This window comes from Vombatus ursinus, unplaced genomic scaffold, assembly GCF_900497805.2.
Source record: "Vombatus ursinus unplaced genomic scaffold, bare-nosed wombat genome assembly UNPS02014799.1, whole genome shotgun sequence".
NCBI lineage: Eukaryota > Metazoa > Chordata > Mammalia > Diprotodontia > Vombatidae > Vombatus > Vombatus ursinus.
The window spans coordinates 7,206,253-7,224,578 of NW_020954577.1; the positions used below are offsets into that span (position 1 = coordinate 7,206,253).

An 18,326-nucleotide genomic window follows, 5' to 3' on the forward strand; every position below is an offset into this window, starting at 1 on the left:
TTATTATTATTATTGTTGTTGTTGTTATTGTTATTATTTTAAATAGAGCAGCAAAGTAGGAGATGCTTTTCACAACGATGGGTAAGGGAGAGTTCACTACCAAGGAAGATCACAGAAGATGCAGCTGACGGTGTTAATTACTTACTTAAAGAGCTTCTGCACAAACAAAATCAATGCAGTTAAAATTAGAAGAAGGACAGTGGACTAGGAAGCATTTTGCAGCATAATTGCAACAATTATCTCTAATAAGGGTCTGACATCTAAAATATGTAAGGAGTATATAAGAACAAGAGCCATTCCCCAATGGATAAATGGTCAAAGAATACGAACAGGCAGCTCTTCAAAAAAAGAAATACAAGCTCTTAACAGCTGTATGAAAAAAGTGCCCCAATGACTAATAATAAATGGAACCACAAACTGAAATAACTCTTGAGGTTCTGCTGCCCACAGCTCAGCAGACACAATGAAAAGGGAAACTGCTGGGGGAACGGAGGAAGGAGCTTGTTGGGAAAGCTGTGAATGGGGTCTGCCATTCTGGAAAACGATTTGGAATTCTGTCCCCAAAGTCACAAAACTGAACTCTCCTTGATGGGCATGGCTGGGCTCATACCTCTGAGAGATGAAATGAAGGGGGAAAGGAAGCACGGGAGCGAAGGCAGGTGCCATTACCTGGGAGGTGTTTGGACAAATGACAGTCTATGAACGTAACAGAATATTATTGTGCCATAAGGCATGATGAATTGGATGGATTCAGAGAAACCTGGGAAAACTCATCTGGATGCAGAGGGACATGAGAATAACCAGGGAAGCAGTTTGTACAATAACTATAACACGATAAATATACTATAACTATACATTGTTTAGTAACTATACACAGTATATAACTATACAGTAACTACACATAGCAAAAGTAAACAAAAACCTCAAAGAGCATATAAATGCTGGCTACTGTTATCATTGAAAATGATTTCGAAGGACTTAAGAACTCTCGTCAACATATTGCCACATCACTACAGAGGACCAATGATAAAGCATGGAGCTGGGCTGGGGTTGAGGGGCTGGTCAGCCCCACAGAGAGATGGCGGACTCAGAGATCAGACAGAGACACTTTTGAACACAGCTAATGAATGGATTTGTTTTACTTGACTCTGGGCATTAATTACAGGGAAGAGGGCTTGTTTGTTTTTTAAGTTGTGTAAGCGGGGAAGAAAAGTGGGCCTCTGTATCAAATTTTTAAAAAATGTATAGAATGAAAGGAGGTTCAGAAGCAGACAGAGATAAGCAGGACAGCTTTCAAAAACAAAAAGGTTGAATTTACAATATTCTTTAACAAACTGCCATCTGTACAGAATATATTTGAAGTTTCAGGTATAAGCTTCTTCTTCTATTCTCCTGCGACTGGAGATGTAGTAGACAGAACGCTGAACCTGGAGCTCAAATTCAGCCTCATACCCTTCCTAGCTGTGTGACCTTGGGCAAGTCACTCTACCCTGTTGGCCTCAGTTTCTCATCTGTAAAAGAGCTGGAGAAGGAGAAGGCAAACTCCTCCAGCATCTCTGCTAAAATAACCCCAAATAGGGTCACAAATGAGTGAACAACAATAATGTCGCAGGGTGGTTGTGATTAGCAAATGAGAAGATAATTGCTTAGCACAGTGCCTGGCAAGTAGTGGGCGCCATGATACATGTTAGCTATTATGTATGAAACAAAAAATTAAGACAAAAAAAGTTAAGTCCTTAGGGAAGGCTGAAAGGGCGCTGGGGAGATGGTCTGTGGACAAGAATGTCGGGGATGAGAAAGCCAGGGTGGGCGGGCTGTTGAAGACAGTGCCCACCTGATGCCTCGGGGATCCTCTTTGATATTTCACGTGTGAACTCTGGTGTTTTCCTCAATATCAATGCAAAGACCTTTGGCTCCCAGGCCCTTAGGAACAAGGGGCTATGAAGGTGACTTTAAAGGGAAGGGGATGGGGACCAAGCTGAGCTGGCCAGAAAGAAGGTGTGCACATGCACACACACAGAGATCAGCTCTGTGACCCCTCCAGCAAAGCTCTCAGCCCTCTGTGTGGAAGCATCTGGGAGCAGCAGAATCACAAGGAATTCTGGGACCAAATAAAAGAAGTCTTGACTGAGCCAAGTGGCAGTCGCAGGTAGGGAGCATCCAAGGACGAAGCCACAGTGGCAAAGAATGATGCTGGAACTGTGCGTTTGGCGGACTGTGCAGAGTGAGCAACTCTATCAGCCCTGAGTTTCTTTTTTTCCTCCTTTCCGGAAGCACCCTTTTAGGGTAGTACTGCAATTCTGGAAGGCTGTATTGGTGCCTGAAAAGAAGGAAAGGCCTGGAAAAAGGAGAAGGAGAAGGAAAAGGAGAAGAAGGAGAAGATCATTATAATACTTTTTAAAAAAAGAAAACAGAGAAAAGAAGAAAGTTCTGAAGGAGACAGACGAGTGGACAGTTTTGAAACTAGAGTGTTGAAATGATCATTCATTATATTTTAATATTATCAATACACAATATATTTAATATACATTTATTATATAAATAAATTTATATAATATATTATATGTAAATATATTTATATAATAGAAACCACTTAAACATTTATATTAATATGTGATATAAATATATTTATATAGTGCATTTATTATATACATATATTATTATGTTAATAATATATTAAATATATTATTCTAAGAATTTATTATCTTTTTAAAACTCAATCTTCACCTAACAGAAGCTTGCAATTTTGGGGTATAATCCTCTTTTTCTGTTCTTCTGTGCATATGGAAATGTTCCAGTTGGTTGATGATTGTCAAGTTCAAAATAACAAAAAAAGAAAATTGTTTTTAAAATGTCAAGTGACTGTGATTTCCTTGCTAGGGGGACAGACCAGTCTTTGTCTGTGTTCTGTTTTTTATTACCAGGGTAATAATAGCGTGGGTCTCCAGATGCTTGCACAGGCCTCAGCGATGGGCCTCATCAGAGGGAAGGAAGGGGGTCCATACTCTAGTCAGTTCTGGTGCTCTCCCCTCACCATGAGGAACTGAACCCAAGGGTGGCACTGTCAGGACAAGGAGGTTCCTGGGGGAGGGGAAGCCCACCAGGGGGGCAAAGAGAGACATCTTGAATGTTTACGGCTTCTGCTGTGAATCCTTTGAAGTTTCACTCCTGACTCTCCAGACTTCTTTCTCTACCCAGCAACCTTGTGGCCCTCCTGGTCTGCCAGACGGGTCAGTTCCCCCTGGAACCTCCATTTTAAGAAAGTGGCCGGGCCACCCCATGTTTACTCCTTCATTCCTCTCTAGAATCTGATCCTGACTCTCTTCCTCTACCATCTCCTCCCCCTCACTCCACCAGCCTTCAGCTTCCTCTGATGTGCTTACCCATTAGAATATAAGCTCCCAGAGGGTAGGCACCATCTTTCTTTTTACTTGGATTTTTATTCTCAGAGCTTGGCACAATGCATGGCACATAGTAACCACTTAACAAATGATTGCTGACTTAACTGAAACTGGTTTTATGTTTTGTTGAGTTGTTTTCAGTTCTATCTGACCCTCCATGACCCCATTGGGGGTTTTCTTAGCAAGATACTGGAGGGGTTCGCCATTTCCTTCTCCAGCTCATTTGACAGATGAGGAAACTGAGGAAAACAGGGTGAAGTGACTTGCCCAGGGTCACACAGCTAGGAGGACATCTATCTATCTATCTATCTATCTATATATATCTATATGTATATCTGTGTGTGTATGTTTGTATGTATGTAAATATATGTACATACATATATATTTTAAAATACAGGTGAACATAATGAAGTCACAAAAGAGTGTCATGAGCATACTAACCTATAAGGGGAGGAGCCAGGAATTGCTCCAGCTGGGCAGAGGGACTGACAGCGACGCCTAGGAAGCTGGACAATAGGCTGGCTCACTGATCAACACAGATCATCGGCCATTGGAGGCAATGGGTCTGAGCCGCTGTTTACTAAGTTGATGCCTGTCCACAGTGGAGGAACAGGCCAGTAGTGTAAAAACAAAGGGAAGCAATGGCGGGAAGAGCAGAAGTGGGGTTGCGGGCAGAGTAAAGGAGGGTAACAAGAGGCCAGGAGGAAAACCAGCTCACAAGTGAATGAGGGCAAGGTGAGCTGTCCTACTGGGTCGCAAGGCCAGGCTGGGAGGAAGCGGCTCTGAGGTCAGACTGGGGGAGATTCCTTAGAGCTGGCTGAAGACAAAACCATCCTGAATGGTAATTCTTCAAAAGTTATTATATAAGGTTTTTAAATTTTGATTTTTAAAAATTCTGAACTCAATATAATTAAGCATTTCAGTATGCCAAATAGAACATGACATTTGACTGCGTATTAAAACATGAATTTCTCTTCCAGAATGTATAGTTTACAACCCCCAAATTTTCTTGCATTTTGACAGATGAAGAATGTCTATGACTTTGGATGGATGATGAGTTGGTCCCAAATCTGAGTAGAGTGGGCAGGATTTCCTGCTGGAAATTGTAGGATTCCCAACATTCCACTGTACTGGTGAGACATGGAAGAGATAGGGGTCACTGGACCTGTGATTTATTAGTATGGAAAACTCCCAGGTGAGAAAACTCCTTTTCCCAATGCATCTTGGCACCTTCTTTGAAAGACAGAATTGCCTAGGGCTCTGAGAGATGAAGTGATTTGCGCAAGGAACTAGCATCCTTATGATGTCAAGAGGGCTCAAGGATGGCCCAGATGGACTGCAATCTGTACCAGCGGAGGGGACATCCACAGTGATGAGATTAAAGATCACTGGAGCATTTAGTTAGCATGGGAAGGCAGCCAGGGGCTGGAGGGACCAGGGAATTACAAGGTGGGTCTGGACAGGCGACTGAAGAGATGGTGTGAGAATAAGCCCACAACAAAGTACACACATACGTACAGGGAGTGTAGGAGAGTAAGCTGGAGGGAGGGTTGTAGAGGGCCTTGAATGCAAAAACAAGGAATCTGGACAGCATCCTGTCTGGGAACAAAGGTGTATTTCCATGTTGGACCCCGTCTGAGCTCCCCGCCTCCTTAACTTGATTTTTTTTCCCTATTTTTTTTTGCTTTTTGGCTAGGCAATGAGGTTAAGTGACTTGCCCAGGGTCACACAGCTAGTAAGTGTCAAGTGTCTGCAGTCACATTTGAACTCAGGTCCTCCTGACTCCAAGGCCGGAGCTCTATCCACTGCACCACCTAGCTGCCCCTTCCTTAACTCAAATGTGAAGGTAGAGTCCTAAGGCAGGGAGACTCTCCCAGGTTCAAGGTACTCTTCAGGTCCATATCATGGGCCCCCACTATTAAAGACTCCCTTCAGTATCAGCCAGAGGACACAATTAGCTCAAAGTAAAGGCATTTACTGAGGTAGTATCATAAGGACAGCAACTACAAGACACCCTAAACCTGGGCCTCCCCATCCTGCGAATCCACAGAACATCGTGGGAAAAGGAGGCAAAAATAATGAACTCTGGAGAAACAGCTCATCACTCAATTCAACTGCTCTCACAAAGGTTACTCATGATTTCTAAACAAATTTCCTTTCAGGAAATCAGGAACTGGACTAATTAGGAACAAATACTCTTCTACTACTATAATTATTATTGCCTAATTATTATAACATTGCCTAAGCATTATGAATTATATTGCAGTAATCATATTATTATAATAGTGTTGATAAACATCCTTATCTTCTATAATTTCATCAGCTGGGCGGGAGGAAACCTTGTTGTAACCCTAATTCCAGCCAAAATCCCACCTTCTACAGGAAGCCTTTCCCAGCCCCTCTCAGTTCCAGCCTCCTCCCTCTGTTAATGATTTCCTTCTGTACATAGCTTACTTTGTACTATTTGTTTGCCTGTTTCTCCCCCATTAGATGGTAAGCTCCTTGAGGGCAGGGATTGTGTCCCCAGAGATCAGTATTGTGCTGGAAATATAGTAGGTGCTTAATAAATGCATACTGACTCTTGGTTATCCTGATTGACCCCTACCACATTAACGATATTAATCTGATGGAGGGGGCTCTGACAGAGGACAATAAGAGGACAGGTGTATCCTCTCAACCCAAGAAGGTCTCCAGTTGAGGCCTAAGATGGCGTCAGTCAATCTGAACTGAGCAGCTCTACATTGTTAGACATTTTTTCCCACCCTCAACAACTCATTTTACCTCCAAAATAATAATGTTTTTTTCACTGACTGATTCATTGTTAACCTATCCATAGATTCCCAGGCATTCCTTGTAATGATGCTGACCAATGGTCAATTGAGACCCATTTATAAATAAAATCTACTTAAAAAACATTTATTTTATTTTAATGGAGAAATCTAAAAGAAGTACATCTCCAATATCGTATACAGTAACAGTAACACTGTGTGATGATCAACTATGATAGACTTAGCTCTTCTCAACAATGCAATGATCTAAGACAACTCAGGATGGAAAATGCCATCCACATCCAGAGAAAGAAATATGGAGTCTGAATGCAGATAGAAGCAGACTGCTTGCTCTTTTGTTTTTGGGGTTTTTTTTTGGCTTTTTCTCTTTATTGTTTTTTCTTTTACAACATGACTAATTTGGAAATATGTTTCCATGATTGCACATGTATAACCTATATCCGATTGCTTTCCATCTTGGATAGGGAAGGAGGGTAGGAAGGGAGAAAAATTTGGAACTCAAAATCTTATAAAAATGAATGTTGAAAACTATCTTTAGATGTAACTGGAAAAATAAAATACTATTTACGAAAAAAAGAGTACATCTCAACTTGTTTGTCTTTTAAGATGGGGTCTCCTTTTCTGTGGGGGGTGGGGATGTAACCCACAGGCCCAGTCTTAGGCAATAGTTGCTGTCCCCCACCCTTCACCATATCAAGGCCAGACTCCTGAATGCCCCCCCCCCCCCCCCCGGCAATTCAGAGCTGCTGAGCTCAGGAATCCCCCTGCCTCAGCCTCCCAGGTAACCCATTACAGGTGAGGCCCTCCTTCCTGGAGCCATCTTCTTTTAAGATCAAGCGTTAAAACCTGCTGATACACACCTGCAGCTAATAAAAATGACACACAATTCCGTCACCTGCTGAGCACCTTCCGTGCACCTGGCCCTCCGGGATACAAAAGCAACGCAGGATCCCTGCCCTCCAGGATAGAGTCCAGGAGGAGGAAGAGGGCATCGCACAAATTAGCAAAATACAAACTGCAGTTTACTCATTGTGAGACCCCAGACCAGCCACTAACCTGAACCTGAAAAGCTGCAAAACGGCATTGGTGGAGGGAACTTACACAAAAGGAGATCTCTCCCCCTTCCCCGCCCTGATAATTGCAGAGGAGAGGGGGAAATAACCACGGAAAGGTCACTTCTAGTGACCGATTCATCGGAAGCCCCAGGGAGGGGTGCCTCGGATTGGGCTCTGAATTCAGCAGGGTGAGGGTTCAGCAGATGGTAATGTGAGAAGTTAAAATAATTTGCTCAAAGTCACACAAATAGTGTTTAAGAGGCAGGATTGGAACCCGGAGCCTTGGAATCCAGAGATGGTGCTGTTTAAGGCATCAGTCAGGGCACCCCCAGTGGAAGTGGGCTAGGACCATCCCTGACCTCTGCTGGCATCCTGTGCCCCGCCCCTGCCTTCCTCCCCATGCCCAGCGTGGCCCCAGTGGGCCCTTCATGGACCAGCTGAGGGGACCCAGTCTGGGATGAAAGTTCAGAGGCCTCTCCAGGAATGTGGGAGGGACGGGGCCCAGGCTCTCAAGGGGTCACTGCACAGACCCAGGAAGGGGTTTGGCAGCCCCCTCCCCACAGCCTCTTGCTCCTCAGTTCAATTGATCTTGGTGAGGCTGGGGCTACAGGCATGGGTGCTGTTTCTTCTCCTTTCTTTGTGTCCCCAGCACTTGGCACTGTGCCTGTACACAGTAAGCATTTAATAAATGCTGGCTGACTAACAAAAGAGCATGTCTGAGGCTCACACTCTGCTGGGAGAAAAGTACAAGCCAAATAAATCCAAAGTCATTTGTGGGGGGAGGGAAAGACACTAACACCTGGGAGGGTCAGGAACTGGTCCTTGTGAGAGGTGGCACTTGGACTGAGCCTTGAAGCTAAAAAGCTGAGGTGACAAGGGATGGCATGCCTGGCATGAGGGACAGCATGGACAAAGGCAGGGAGGCAGGAACTCCCACTTGCTCCCTATCCATGATCTAAGCTCCAAGTTCTTCCTGTTCTTCCTCAGCAACCTCTCCCTCCTTCATTCCCTGGTCTGGTTCTCATGGCCAACACCCTCATACATAATTCTCTTTAACGCCCACCTGGGCTATTGCGACAGCCTGACAGGTCTCATACTCTCCAATTCCTCCTCCACAGCAGGGCCAGACTTAGTTAAGCTTCCTTGGCCACTTGACCGTGACTCCTCCACTCCAAAGCCTGCAATGGCTGCTGACTGAAAGTGGTCACACATCCTAGAGTGGCATTCAAGGCCCTCCGCTCCTTTCTTTTTAGCCTTATCTTCATCACACAGATCCTCCCTCTCCATGCTCCCAACAAACTTGGCCTAACTGCCACTCCTCTTGATTTCTTACCTCCAAGCCCTTGCTTTCACTATTGTCTGTGCCTGGCATGACCTCCTTACTCTCTCTGCCTATGAGATTCCTATACCTGGGGAGCCTAAGGCAAAGGTCAACTCTTCCAGGAAGTCTATCCTGGTGATAACTTCTTTCCATTATTGTTATTATTTATTATTACAGGGATCTCCTCAATAAGACCACAATTACTCAAAAGAGATTGACCTGCCAATCCATGTAGGAAAAACAAAACGGATGAAAAACTCCTGGGGTGTGGGTTAGGACATTCAGGCAGATAGCCGGCTGCCGAGGTTTACATCTGGCACAGGCCCTGCTGATGGACAATGAGTGAGGCCTAGCCCCCACGTGTTCTCCCACACAAGAACCTAGCTCTGCACATAAATATCTCCCTGGGGATTCTGTGTGGTAGGCTCCTTCCGTAGAATGGAAGCTCCATGAAGGCAGGCATTGTTTCATTTTTGTCTATGTATCTCCAGACCTGGGAGAGTGCCTGGCACATAGGCAATACTCAATATGTGTCTGTTGAATTAAACAATTAAATAATTGTGGTTCCTGTAACAGCGGAGGGAGGGAGGGCCTGCTTCAGTGAAAAGGCAGCTATCTCAGAAGTGGGGAGGAAGGAACAAATCTAGGGAATTAGGAGGGCATTTATTAATCCCTTATGATTATTCATGATTTATCCCTGAAGGGCGAAACCAAAGGAGGGGGTCAGAAGCACAGCTGCCCCAATTTGGCTGGAGGCTTGGCCGCTTCTAGGGGAGTGACCAGCTTCAGGCCGGGGTCTAGCCTGAAGCTGGTGCCAAGTTCTGCCATTTCCAGATGGAGCAGAGGGAGGGACAAAGCCATCCTCTGTCGAGGCGGGGTCCTCCCGTGGGGGGCCTCCAGAGCCGGCCCGGAGCTTCTCACTCTGCTTTTCCCTCATACAGAGATCTCCCGGCTGATTTCCTGGGGGGCCCCGGACTCTCTGGGGAGGGAGGTCTGACCAGCCACAGGAACTGGCAGCTCAGCCTTCCGATCTCAGGCTGGGACTGGGACAGATGACCCACTGGTAACTTCAGGGGCTCAGAGCCAGGCCGGGGTCTTGGGACACCCCCAGCTGTAAAGGCGACAAGGGCAAGGAGCAGGCCCGCACAGTCAGGCCGGCGCTTCTGGGAAAGGCTTGTTTGCGCTCTGAGGTTCGTGTGGGAGGGAGGAGGCAGCTTGAGAACAGTGGGGGTTCTATCTCTGGTATGGCCCTGAACTCATAACGTGAGGCAATCCCGAACATTTCACCATGCCAGCCACTCCCTGGGAGATGCCTCCATCCACCAGGACGGAAGGCAAACCCTCCAGCAGAGCGGGACCCCGGGCTTGCTGATTCCTGGCCACCTGACCTTGGGCTAGACCCTCCTGTCCCCTGGGCCGGCCGGATCGGCCCCCAGGTTCCTTCCAGCCGTGACCACGGACTGTGGGGACTGAGATGCACCTGGACGAGATGCCCCCCTCTGACAGCCAGGACCAGGGATCATCCTGGGGGGAGCCCTGCCCACTCCGGGGAGTCGACTCCCCCTTGCCCAGGACAGTCTCTCAAATACTTAGGACAGATACCATCCTCCCTGCTCCTCCCTAAAGTCTGTTCTTATCTAAGCTAAACACTCCTAGTTCCGGGCGGGTGGGCAGAGCCCTGTAAGGTGGGCACGACCCCCCCACCCTTGAGGCATGCATGGTCCCCCCACTATCCTCGAGGCAGGCACGGCCCCACCACTACCCTCGACGCAGGCACAGCCCCACCACTACTCTCGAGGCGGGCACAGCCCCACTGCTACTCTTTTCTGATCAATGGCCTGCCTACAAGGGGCACCATAACCAGTCCTGTTCCCCACCCAGCACTGGTCTGGAAGCATCGCTCTCACTAGCCCACAGACTCTGGATCTCCATGTGGAATGAAGATCCTTTAAATGGACCTTTTAAGAGAGTGCAGGAAACCCGGCCAGATGCCCCACTCCACAACAAAGCCCCCCGAGTGAATGCTATTTCTTCCCAGAACCAAATCATCTTATCCCACTGGGCCTCAGTTTCCTTCTCCAGAAAAAGAGGGGGTTGCACCTGATGCCCAGACATGGCAAGGTATGACTAGAGCGCACAGACCACCCAGAGTGAGGAAGATCTGAGTTCGAATCTAGCTTCAAACACTGACTAGGTAAGCCACCCTGCCTCAGTTTCCCCAACTGTAAAACAGAGATAATAGCACCTACCTCTGCAGGGTTGTTGTGAAGATCAAATGGGTTTACATGTAAAGTGCTCTGCGGTAGGCAACACTTATTGTTATATCTTTTTTTTTTCTTTTTTTGCTTTTTTTGGCTAGGCAATGGGGTTAAGTGACTTGCCCAGGGTCACACAGCTAGTAAGTGTCAAGTGTCTGAGGCCAGATTTGAACTCTGGTCCTCCTCACTCCAAGGCCAGAGCTCTATCCACTGTACCACCTAGCTGCCCCTGTCATATCTATAATTATAATAACTGTAGTTCCTACTGAACCCTCTGCCTCCTTTCACTACGAGGGGGCTGTTCTGTCAGCCCAGGTCTGCATTTTTGGGGGAAGGGCCTAGCTGGGAAGGCCTGGGGCCCACAATACCTTGTCCTTGGTAAACAGGCTATAAAGCCGTTCAGGACAACACTCTTTAAATTGTGAAACCCTCCTCTTGCTGTTCCAGAATCTGCTGAGTAACCGAGGGCTGGATGGCTTGCGTGTAATAACTCCTCCGGGGAAGGAGAGCCTTTGACAGGCACACCTGTGAAACTTCATCAACCCGGGCATCAGAAAGAAGATGGAGCTCCAGAGGCCAATGAGGCCAGCACCCACGCCTGGTACACGCCAATTCCTGGGTTCCATCGGAGACTGAAGACGCCCACCCAAGCAGGCCTCCAGAGAGAGCTGGGGGCAAAGAGATCTGGGACTGGAGCTGCAAAGCCGGGGTGCCTGGCTGTGGGCCGTGGATGAGGCAGCTGGTTGGGGAGTCATGGGCCAAGGAGGTGACCTCTCCACCTGGCTGACTTTGGGCAAGTTTCTTCTCTCCTGGGGGCCTCATCTTCCTCATCTGTAAAGTGGGGAGACTGAACCAGTTGGCATCTGATTCATGGCCTAGGATGCTACGCCCTTGACTTTCACCATCACATCTTTACCTGCTGTAAAATGGGAATCACAGACTTAGCACCTGAGATCTGTCACTGCAGTCTGCACCCATCATGTGAAGGAAGCCAATTATGTGGAAATTCAGTTATTTTCCTACTTAAAAAGGCTGAGAACCCCTCCTCTAAGACTACAGAGGAGACAATGATGTCTAGGGGGAGGGAGCTTCCGCACCAGAAGGCCCCCCAGGCCCCTGGGTTCAGGCCCCTGGGTTCAAGGCAGGAAACCTCCAGGGGCCAGCCACTGAGCTGTGGGGTCGGAGCTTGGGCTGATTCTGGAGCACTGGCCCCCAGGGCATCCTTAGCTCTCTGGTCACCAGGTGGGTGCTGAGGGGCAGCTCGGCTGTCAGGGGAAGTCCTGAGGCAGTTTTAAACTGGCCTGAGCGTTCCAGAAGAGAAATGAGCTGCAGCCAAAATGCTTCCAGGGAATGAGGAAGGGAGATCTCCTCGACTCAGTGCCATAAGCACAGACTGGCCTACTCTGTGCCAGGCCGGAGACAGGAAAAGAAGCGTTCCTGCCCTTAGACACTTACATGCTACCCGACTTCCGCTGGCACATGACGCCTTTGAGGAGCCTGTGTCTGGGCTGGGGGGTAGTGGGGGGGGGATGATCCTCTCTTTGGCTCCAGGCAGCCGTCACAGCATCACAGACTTGGAGTGGACAGGACCACCTAGTGCAAGCCCTTCCTTTTACAGCTGAGGAAACTGAGGCCTAGGAAGCACAAGGGCGGGATTCCCACCCAGGTCCTCTCTCTCCACTGCACCAGGCAGCCAGTGCACGCATGCTCCACTGGCTTTGAACACTTCAAAGGGCTCTATAAAGTCAGTGACTGGCGAGGCTCTCAGCTATTAACATGAGCTCCCTGAGAAAGGCTTCACTTTACCTTTGAACTCTCAGACCTGGGACATTTAAAAAATGTAGATTATTAGACCTAGGATTTCATTTCTGAGAGGACTCTCCCTCCACCAGCACAGACTCCCTTTCTTAAAGGGTCACCAGGGGTCCTGAGGGATTAAATTACTAATAGATGACTCAGACCCAAGTCTCCCAGATTCTGAGGACCATTCTCTACCCACTCAAGTGGACACTCAATGCTTATTTAATTCAATTCAGCACCTCGTGCACAGGAGTGGCTAATCCTAATCTCGGATCAGACCCCCTGCCCAAGAAGGCCCACCCATCTGACCCATGGGACCGCCAAGGTCAAGGTCGGTACTGCCCCAGTATATGGGACTTTGTCGCTGTATGTCACATTTCACCTCTCCAAGAGCATCCAGAGCCACTGCAGGCTTTCTGGGCCCCTGCCCCACACCTGGAAGATCCCAGAGGCTAACCAACAGCTGGAAGAGGTTACATAAATGCAGAATCCTCACCCAGTTGAGTGGCCATGGACAAGTCAGGCCTCTCTGAGCATCTATGAAGCACCTACTAGGTACCAGGCACTGGGGATAGATAGGATGGGGGCTGAGCATCTATAAAGCACCTATTTTGTACCAAGCACCGGTAACAGACAGGATAGATAGGGGCTCTGCAAATTCTATATCTGGCTCCAGCACTGACAGATTCCTTGCCTTGCTGGGGTTACACAGATAGTGAAGTGGCTGAAATAAGCCTTGAACTCAGCTTTTCCTCGGTGGGAGGCTGAGCTCGAAACAGAAACCTGTACACCTACTAAGGCTTGGTGCCTTAGCTGGACCTTGGGGCCAGACCCTTCCCACCTTCTCGGGCCCCTTCCCCCAAGGACATCATCTGTGCCCCAAAGGGCAGAGGGACATAGTGCCTGCCTTAGACCATCATTCTCCCCAGGAGATTCCGCCACTGTAGTGAAGGGAGTGGCCCCTATTCTCAATGGCGCCTTCAGCTGTTGCACAGTCCATCCTTCATTCTTTTTTTTTTTTGGTGAGGCGCTTGGGGTTAAGTGACTTGCCCAGGGTCACACAGCTAGTGAGTGCTATGTGTCTGAGGTCACATCTGAACTCAGGTCCTCCTGACTGCAGGGCCAGTGCTCTATCCACTGCGCCACCTAGCTGCCCCCATCCTTCATTCCTGCAGCCAGTTAAGCTAGGTAGGCAGGCCTTCCAGCCTCACCTCTGGGCAGTGTGCCTGCCTAGGACTCCCGCCTTCCTCACCTCCAGTTTGGGCTCCTTCCCTTCACAGCTCAGCCCAGCTGCCACCTCCTCCAGAAGCCTTCCCTGACTCTTCCAACCCAAGTCCAGCTCAAAGGGATCTCTCATTTGGGTCTATCACGCCTCATTCTTTGTCCTCCATCTGTGGGAGAGCTGCACTTGGCCTCAGACACTTCCTACCTGTGTGACCCTGGGCAAGTCACTTCACCCTGTTTGCCTCAGTTTCCTCATCTGTAAAATGGGGATAATAGCAGCACCTACCTCTCAAGGTGGTTGTTGTGAGGATCAAATGAGATCACCTCTGTAAAGTACATTTGTTGTTTCTTAGCCACTTCTGTTGTGTCCGACTCTCTGTGCCCCCATCTGGGCTTTTCTTGGCAAAGACACTAGAGTGGTTTGCCAGTTCCTTCTCTAGCTCATTTTACAGATGAGGAAACTGAGGCTAACAGGGTGAAGTGACTTGCCCAGGGTCACACAGCTAGTAAGTGTCTGAGGCTGGATTTGAACTCAGGAAGATGGGTCTTCCTGACTCTCAGCTTGGTGCTCTATCCACTGCCCCACCTTCGAAGTACATTACATACCTTAAAACACTATGTAAGTGCTTGCTATTTATTACTGTCAGACTTCCTTCTGCGCCCCGTACCCTCTTTAAGGGCAGGGAGTGTCTCACTTTCGTATCTGTATCCCCAGCACAATAGGGACCAGAGTTAAATAAATCTAGAAGAGGAGAGATCACTAGGAAGGAGAAACAAGAGCAGCAGAAATCAGGGAAGGCTTCCTGAAGAAGGGGGATAAGTCTTGAGGGAGGATAAGGATTCTGAGAGACTGAGATGTGGTTTGTACAAACACCCATAGGCCAGAGATGGGGAGGTGTGGCGTTCGGGGCAAGAGCTAGCCCAGCATAGCAAGAATGCAGAGCATTGGAAGACCAGGCTGAAGCTGATGGTGGAGGGCTTTGCAGTTTAACCTTGGGGCCATAGGGAGCCATGGAAGTTTTATGAGCTGGGCAGTAACCGTCTTCCAAGGTACAAGGCTGGTTAATTTCAGCAACTGTGGGGAGGATGGATTATCAAGGGGGAGAAAGGAGAGATCAACAGACAGGACAGAACAAGGGTGGTGGCAGTGTGGGGGGGAGAGTCTGTGTGGGTAGACTGAGGAAGGCGGTGACAGGCAAGGGGCAGGGATGACTGTGTGATCCATCCCAGGAGGATCGGGGTTAGATTAGCATCGGGGTGAATCATTACACACTTGGAGACAATCCTCTCTTTAGCTGAGGGTGGAGAAGTTTGTCCAGCAACAGCATGCCCACGGAGAGTTAAGCCAGCTCAGAGCTTTTCCCCTCATTTGCATAAGATTGCAATTCAACCAAACAACATCCTAGGTGCAGATCTTGACTGATACTGATCTCTAACCTTCAGGTTTCAGGCAAAACGTCATTTAAAGGCCTCGGAGTGAGAGTGGGGGTCAGGCTGAGGAAGGCGCCCTGTGTCCTTGGCTGTTACTGCCCGTCTTGGGCCCCAGTCCACCCGGCACAGGCCACTTCTCCGGAGTCCGTGCTGGCGCATTTAGGGGTGGGAGTAAAACTGATTGGGACAAGCTCACAGACAAAAGGAAACCTGTTTGTCCCACGGAGATGAGATAGTTGGTGCCTTTCTTTTCCTTGCACTAATGAGGGCTGGGCACCACCCTGAGCTATTATTAGGACTGTTCTGGAATTATTGTTAGCACACGCGGACAAACATCCAACCCCCTTGGAGAGGCCCACTCCTACTGGACCAGGTGCTGGCCTAGGGCGCTTACCCTCACTGCAATACCGGTTGGTCCAGGCTGGGGTGACTTGCCTATGACTGGTGGAAGGTTTTTATGAGGAGGGGAAAAATACCCCAAGATTTCCTTTTTCCCACAGCTCAGAGCTTTAGAAGAGGCTCTAGCTGGCAGGGCCCTTTGAAGCCATCTCATTCAACCCTCTTATTTTATACAGCTGCAAAATGAGGCCCAGAGAAAGTCAAGGCACTTGGCCAGGGTCACACAGGTGGTTTAAGCGTCAGAGGCAGGATTCAAACCTAGGTCACGGGGCCACAGTTCTAGTCTGAAGCAACTTTTTTTCATTGGTCTCTCTTGGAGGAAATCTGCTTCTGTTCCACCAAGATTATGAAGGGAGTAGAAGAGAGCCTGGAGGCCTGGCTTCCAGTCCTGGCTTGAACTAGGCTTATGACTTGGGACAAGTCACAAACTCCCTGTGCCTCAGTTTCCCCATCTGTAAACTGCTTACCACCCACTGTGTTTGTCTGGCAGACTAGAGCACACACTAGAAGATTCTTCAGAAAGATCCAAATTAGGAAGCTACCAGGAGGGGGAATTGTCACCTAGCCCTCCTTCCCAGCACCAAAGAGCTCTCTCCCCACGCCGGGGTCAAGGAATCCTAAAATCCTAGAACAGCAGAAGTGGGAGGGGGGGAAGGGGGGGCTCCCGGCTCAATCTTCCTTAGAATGTCAGACTTAAGGGTCCTTCGATTTCCTCCCTTGGCGGGTCCGTGCCCGAGGGATTGATTCCTCCCCATTTCTTCTCTGTTCGAGCCTAGATAATCCCCTCGAATCGCTTCTAATTTCCCGTTTCCATCCCCGCCCCATCTGGGAGTGAGGCAGAGCTAAGCTTCCGAATCTCGTCTACACTGTCCCGGCTAGCCGCACAGTGAGTGAGGGAGTGGAAGGAGACCCCAGAGTCGGAGGCCTCTCCGTTGGCATCCTGGCTCTGCAGCCTATGTGACCTTAGGCCAGTCCCTTCACCTCGTCTCAGCTTTCCCCCTCTCAAAAAAAGGAGAGGTTGGCTTGGATGCACCCTAAGGTTCCGGCCCGGCTCTGAATCCCAGGGAAGCGGGGGAGCGTGCCACGATGTTCGTTACCTCCTCGACGCCGCCGCCGCCGCCGGTCTCGACGCCTCCTGGGGCTGGGGCAGCCGTCGGGGGCTTATCTTCTCTAGCCTCCTGCTCTTTGACCTCACCTCGGGCCGGCCCGCTGCCGCCACCGCTGCTACTACCGCCAGGGTCTCCAAGGCCCGCTTCCCCGCTCGCCTCGGTCGGGGCGGCGTTCCCCAGCAGGGTCGGGGGCCCGTCGGCGCCCCCGGCCGAAGCCACGCACTGCACCAGCCAGGCATCCACGTGCGTGCACGGGATGAAGAGGACCCCCAGCGCGCGCACCTCCTGCAGCAGCCGCTGCCCCTCGGACGGCAAGGCTGAGTCCCCGTCCGGGCGCTTGGGATGCGGCTGGCCCCAGCCCCCGACGGCTCCTTCTTGGAAGGAAGGCAGCGCGTAGGCGGCGCCGCCGGGGCTCCCCTGCAGCGTCCAGGGATCCCGAAGCAGGGGCGGCGGCGGGGGGAGCAGCAGATAGAGGTCCAGGTCCACGCGGAGCCCCGCTAGGCTCAGCAGGACGGCCAGGTGCAGGAGGCCGCCGCAGCCCTGCGCCCAGGACGGCTTCAGGTACATCATCCTCGCTCCCCGACGGCTCCGGGGGTCAAGCCGCGCCCGCCACCGCCTCCCGGCCTCCCCGTGCCCAGGAAGCGAAGAGAAAGAGAAAGCCCGCAGCCAAGCCTGGCGTCCCCCGGCGGGGCCCTGAGAACGCCCGCAGCCGGCCACTCGGGGAGGCGAGCGCGGGGCACGGCCGGGGAACCGCGGGGCTAGAGGAGGACTGCGAGGAGGAAGAGGAGGATGGAGGACGGAGGATGGGGGATGGAGGAGGAGGGGCAGGAGTAAGAGCCGGAGCCGGAGGAGCCTCCCCCCCCGCCCGTCAGCCCGCCCCGCCCCGTCCAGCCTCCCTCCACGCCCTCCACCCCCGGAGCCTAGGAGAGGCCCCGCCCAGTCCAGCCTCTTCCCTTCCTGGTGCCCGCAAAAGGCCCCTCCCCGTCCAACCTCCTCCTCTCCCTCCACCCCCAAAGCCGCAGGAGGCCCCGCCCCAGCCAGCCTCCCCCTCCGCTCCCGAGCCTGTGGGAGCCTTCACCCTCGGAGCCAGAGGGCTGCCACGCCCCGTCTGACCACAGCTGGAGAGCCCAGCGCCCCCGCGGACACTGATGGGCCCTGCTCCCCACCCCCGCCCCCCAGCCGGAGGGCCCATTTGGGGCCACGGTCCCCCTACCCGGCGGGGGGTGGGGTGGGGGCTGTCCAGCGTGCCGGGAGGAGGTTTTGTGTTGGTTTGGGTTTTCCCGGCGCCAAATGTGGTTGGTCTAAGACAGCCTGAGCTGAACCTAGGCTGGGGTGTCCGGAAGGGGGGGGGGGCGGCGATCTGGGGGAGGGGGGGGTACGGGAGAAGCCGAGAGAAGATCGGCCAGCCGTCTAGGAAGTCCTGTTTAACTCTGTTACACTTGATGCAACTCGGGAGGCTGCCTGGTGAGGGGTGGGGGCAAGCGCTGGACTTGAAGCCAGGAAGGGGAGAGAGCCCCGGAATCGTGGTTTGGCCACCTG

The 18,326-nt window shown here is 50.6% G+C and overlaps 1 protein-coding gene across 1 annotated transcript in view; it reads right to left on the minus strand.

Moving 5' to 3' along the window:
• Nucleotides 1–17,449, minus strand: part of NFE2L3 (nuclear factor, erythroid 2 like 3) — a 33,587-nt gene extending 16,138 nt beyond the window's left edge. Inside the window, exons 1-5 of the mRNA XM_027872325.1 lie at nucleotides 16,776–17,449; nucleotides 16,499–16,669; nucleotides 12,280–12,332; nucleotides 11,848–12,089; nucleotides 11,193–11,641 (exon numbers count right to left, since the gene is read on the minus strand). Coding sequence (XP_027728126.1) covers nucleotides 11,193–11,641; nucleotides 11,848–12,089; nucleotides 12,280–12,332; nucleotides 16,499–16,669; nucleotides 16,776–17,357 — 1,497 coding nt within the window. The 5' untranslated portion in view covers nucleotides 17,358–17,449. The remainder of the gene's footprint in view (nucleotides 1–11,192; nucleotides 11,642–11,847; nucleotides 12,090–12,279; nucleotides 12,333–16,498; nucleotides 16,670–16,775) is intronic.
• Between the last annotated feature and the right edge of the window lie 877 nt (nucleotides 17,450–18,326).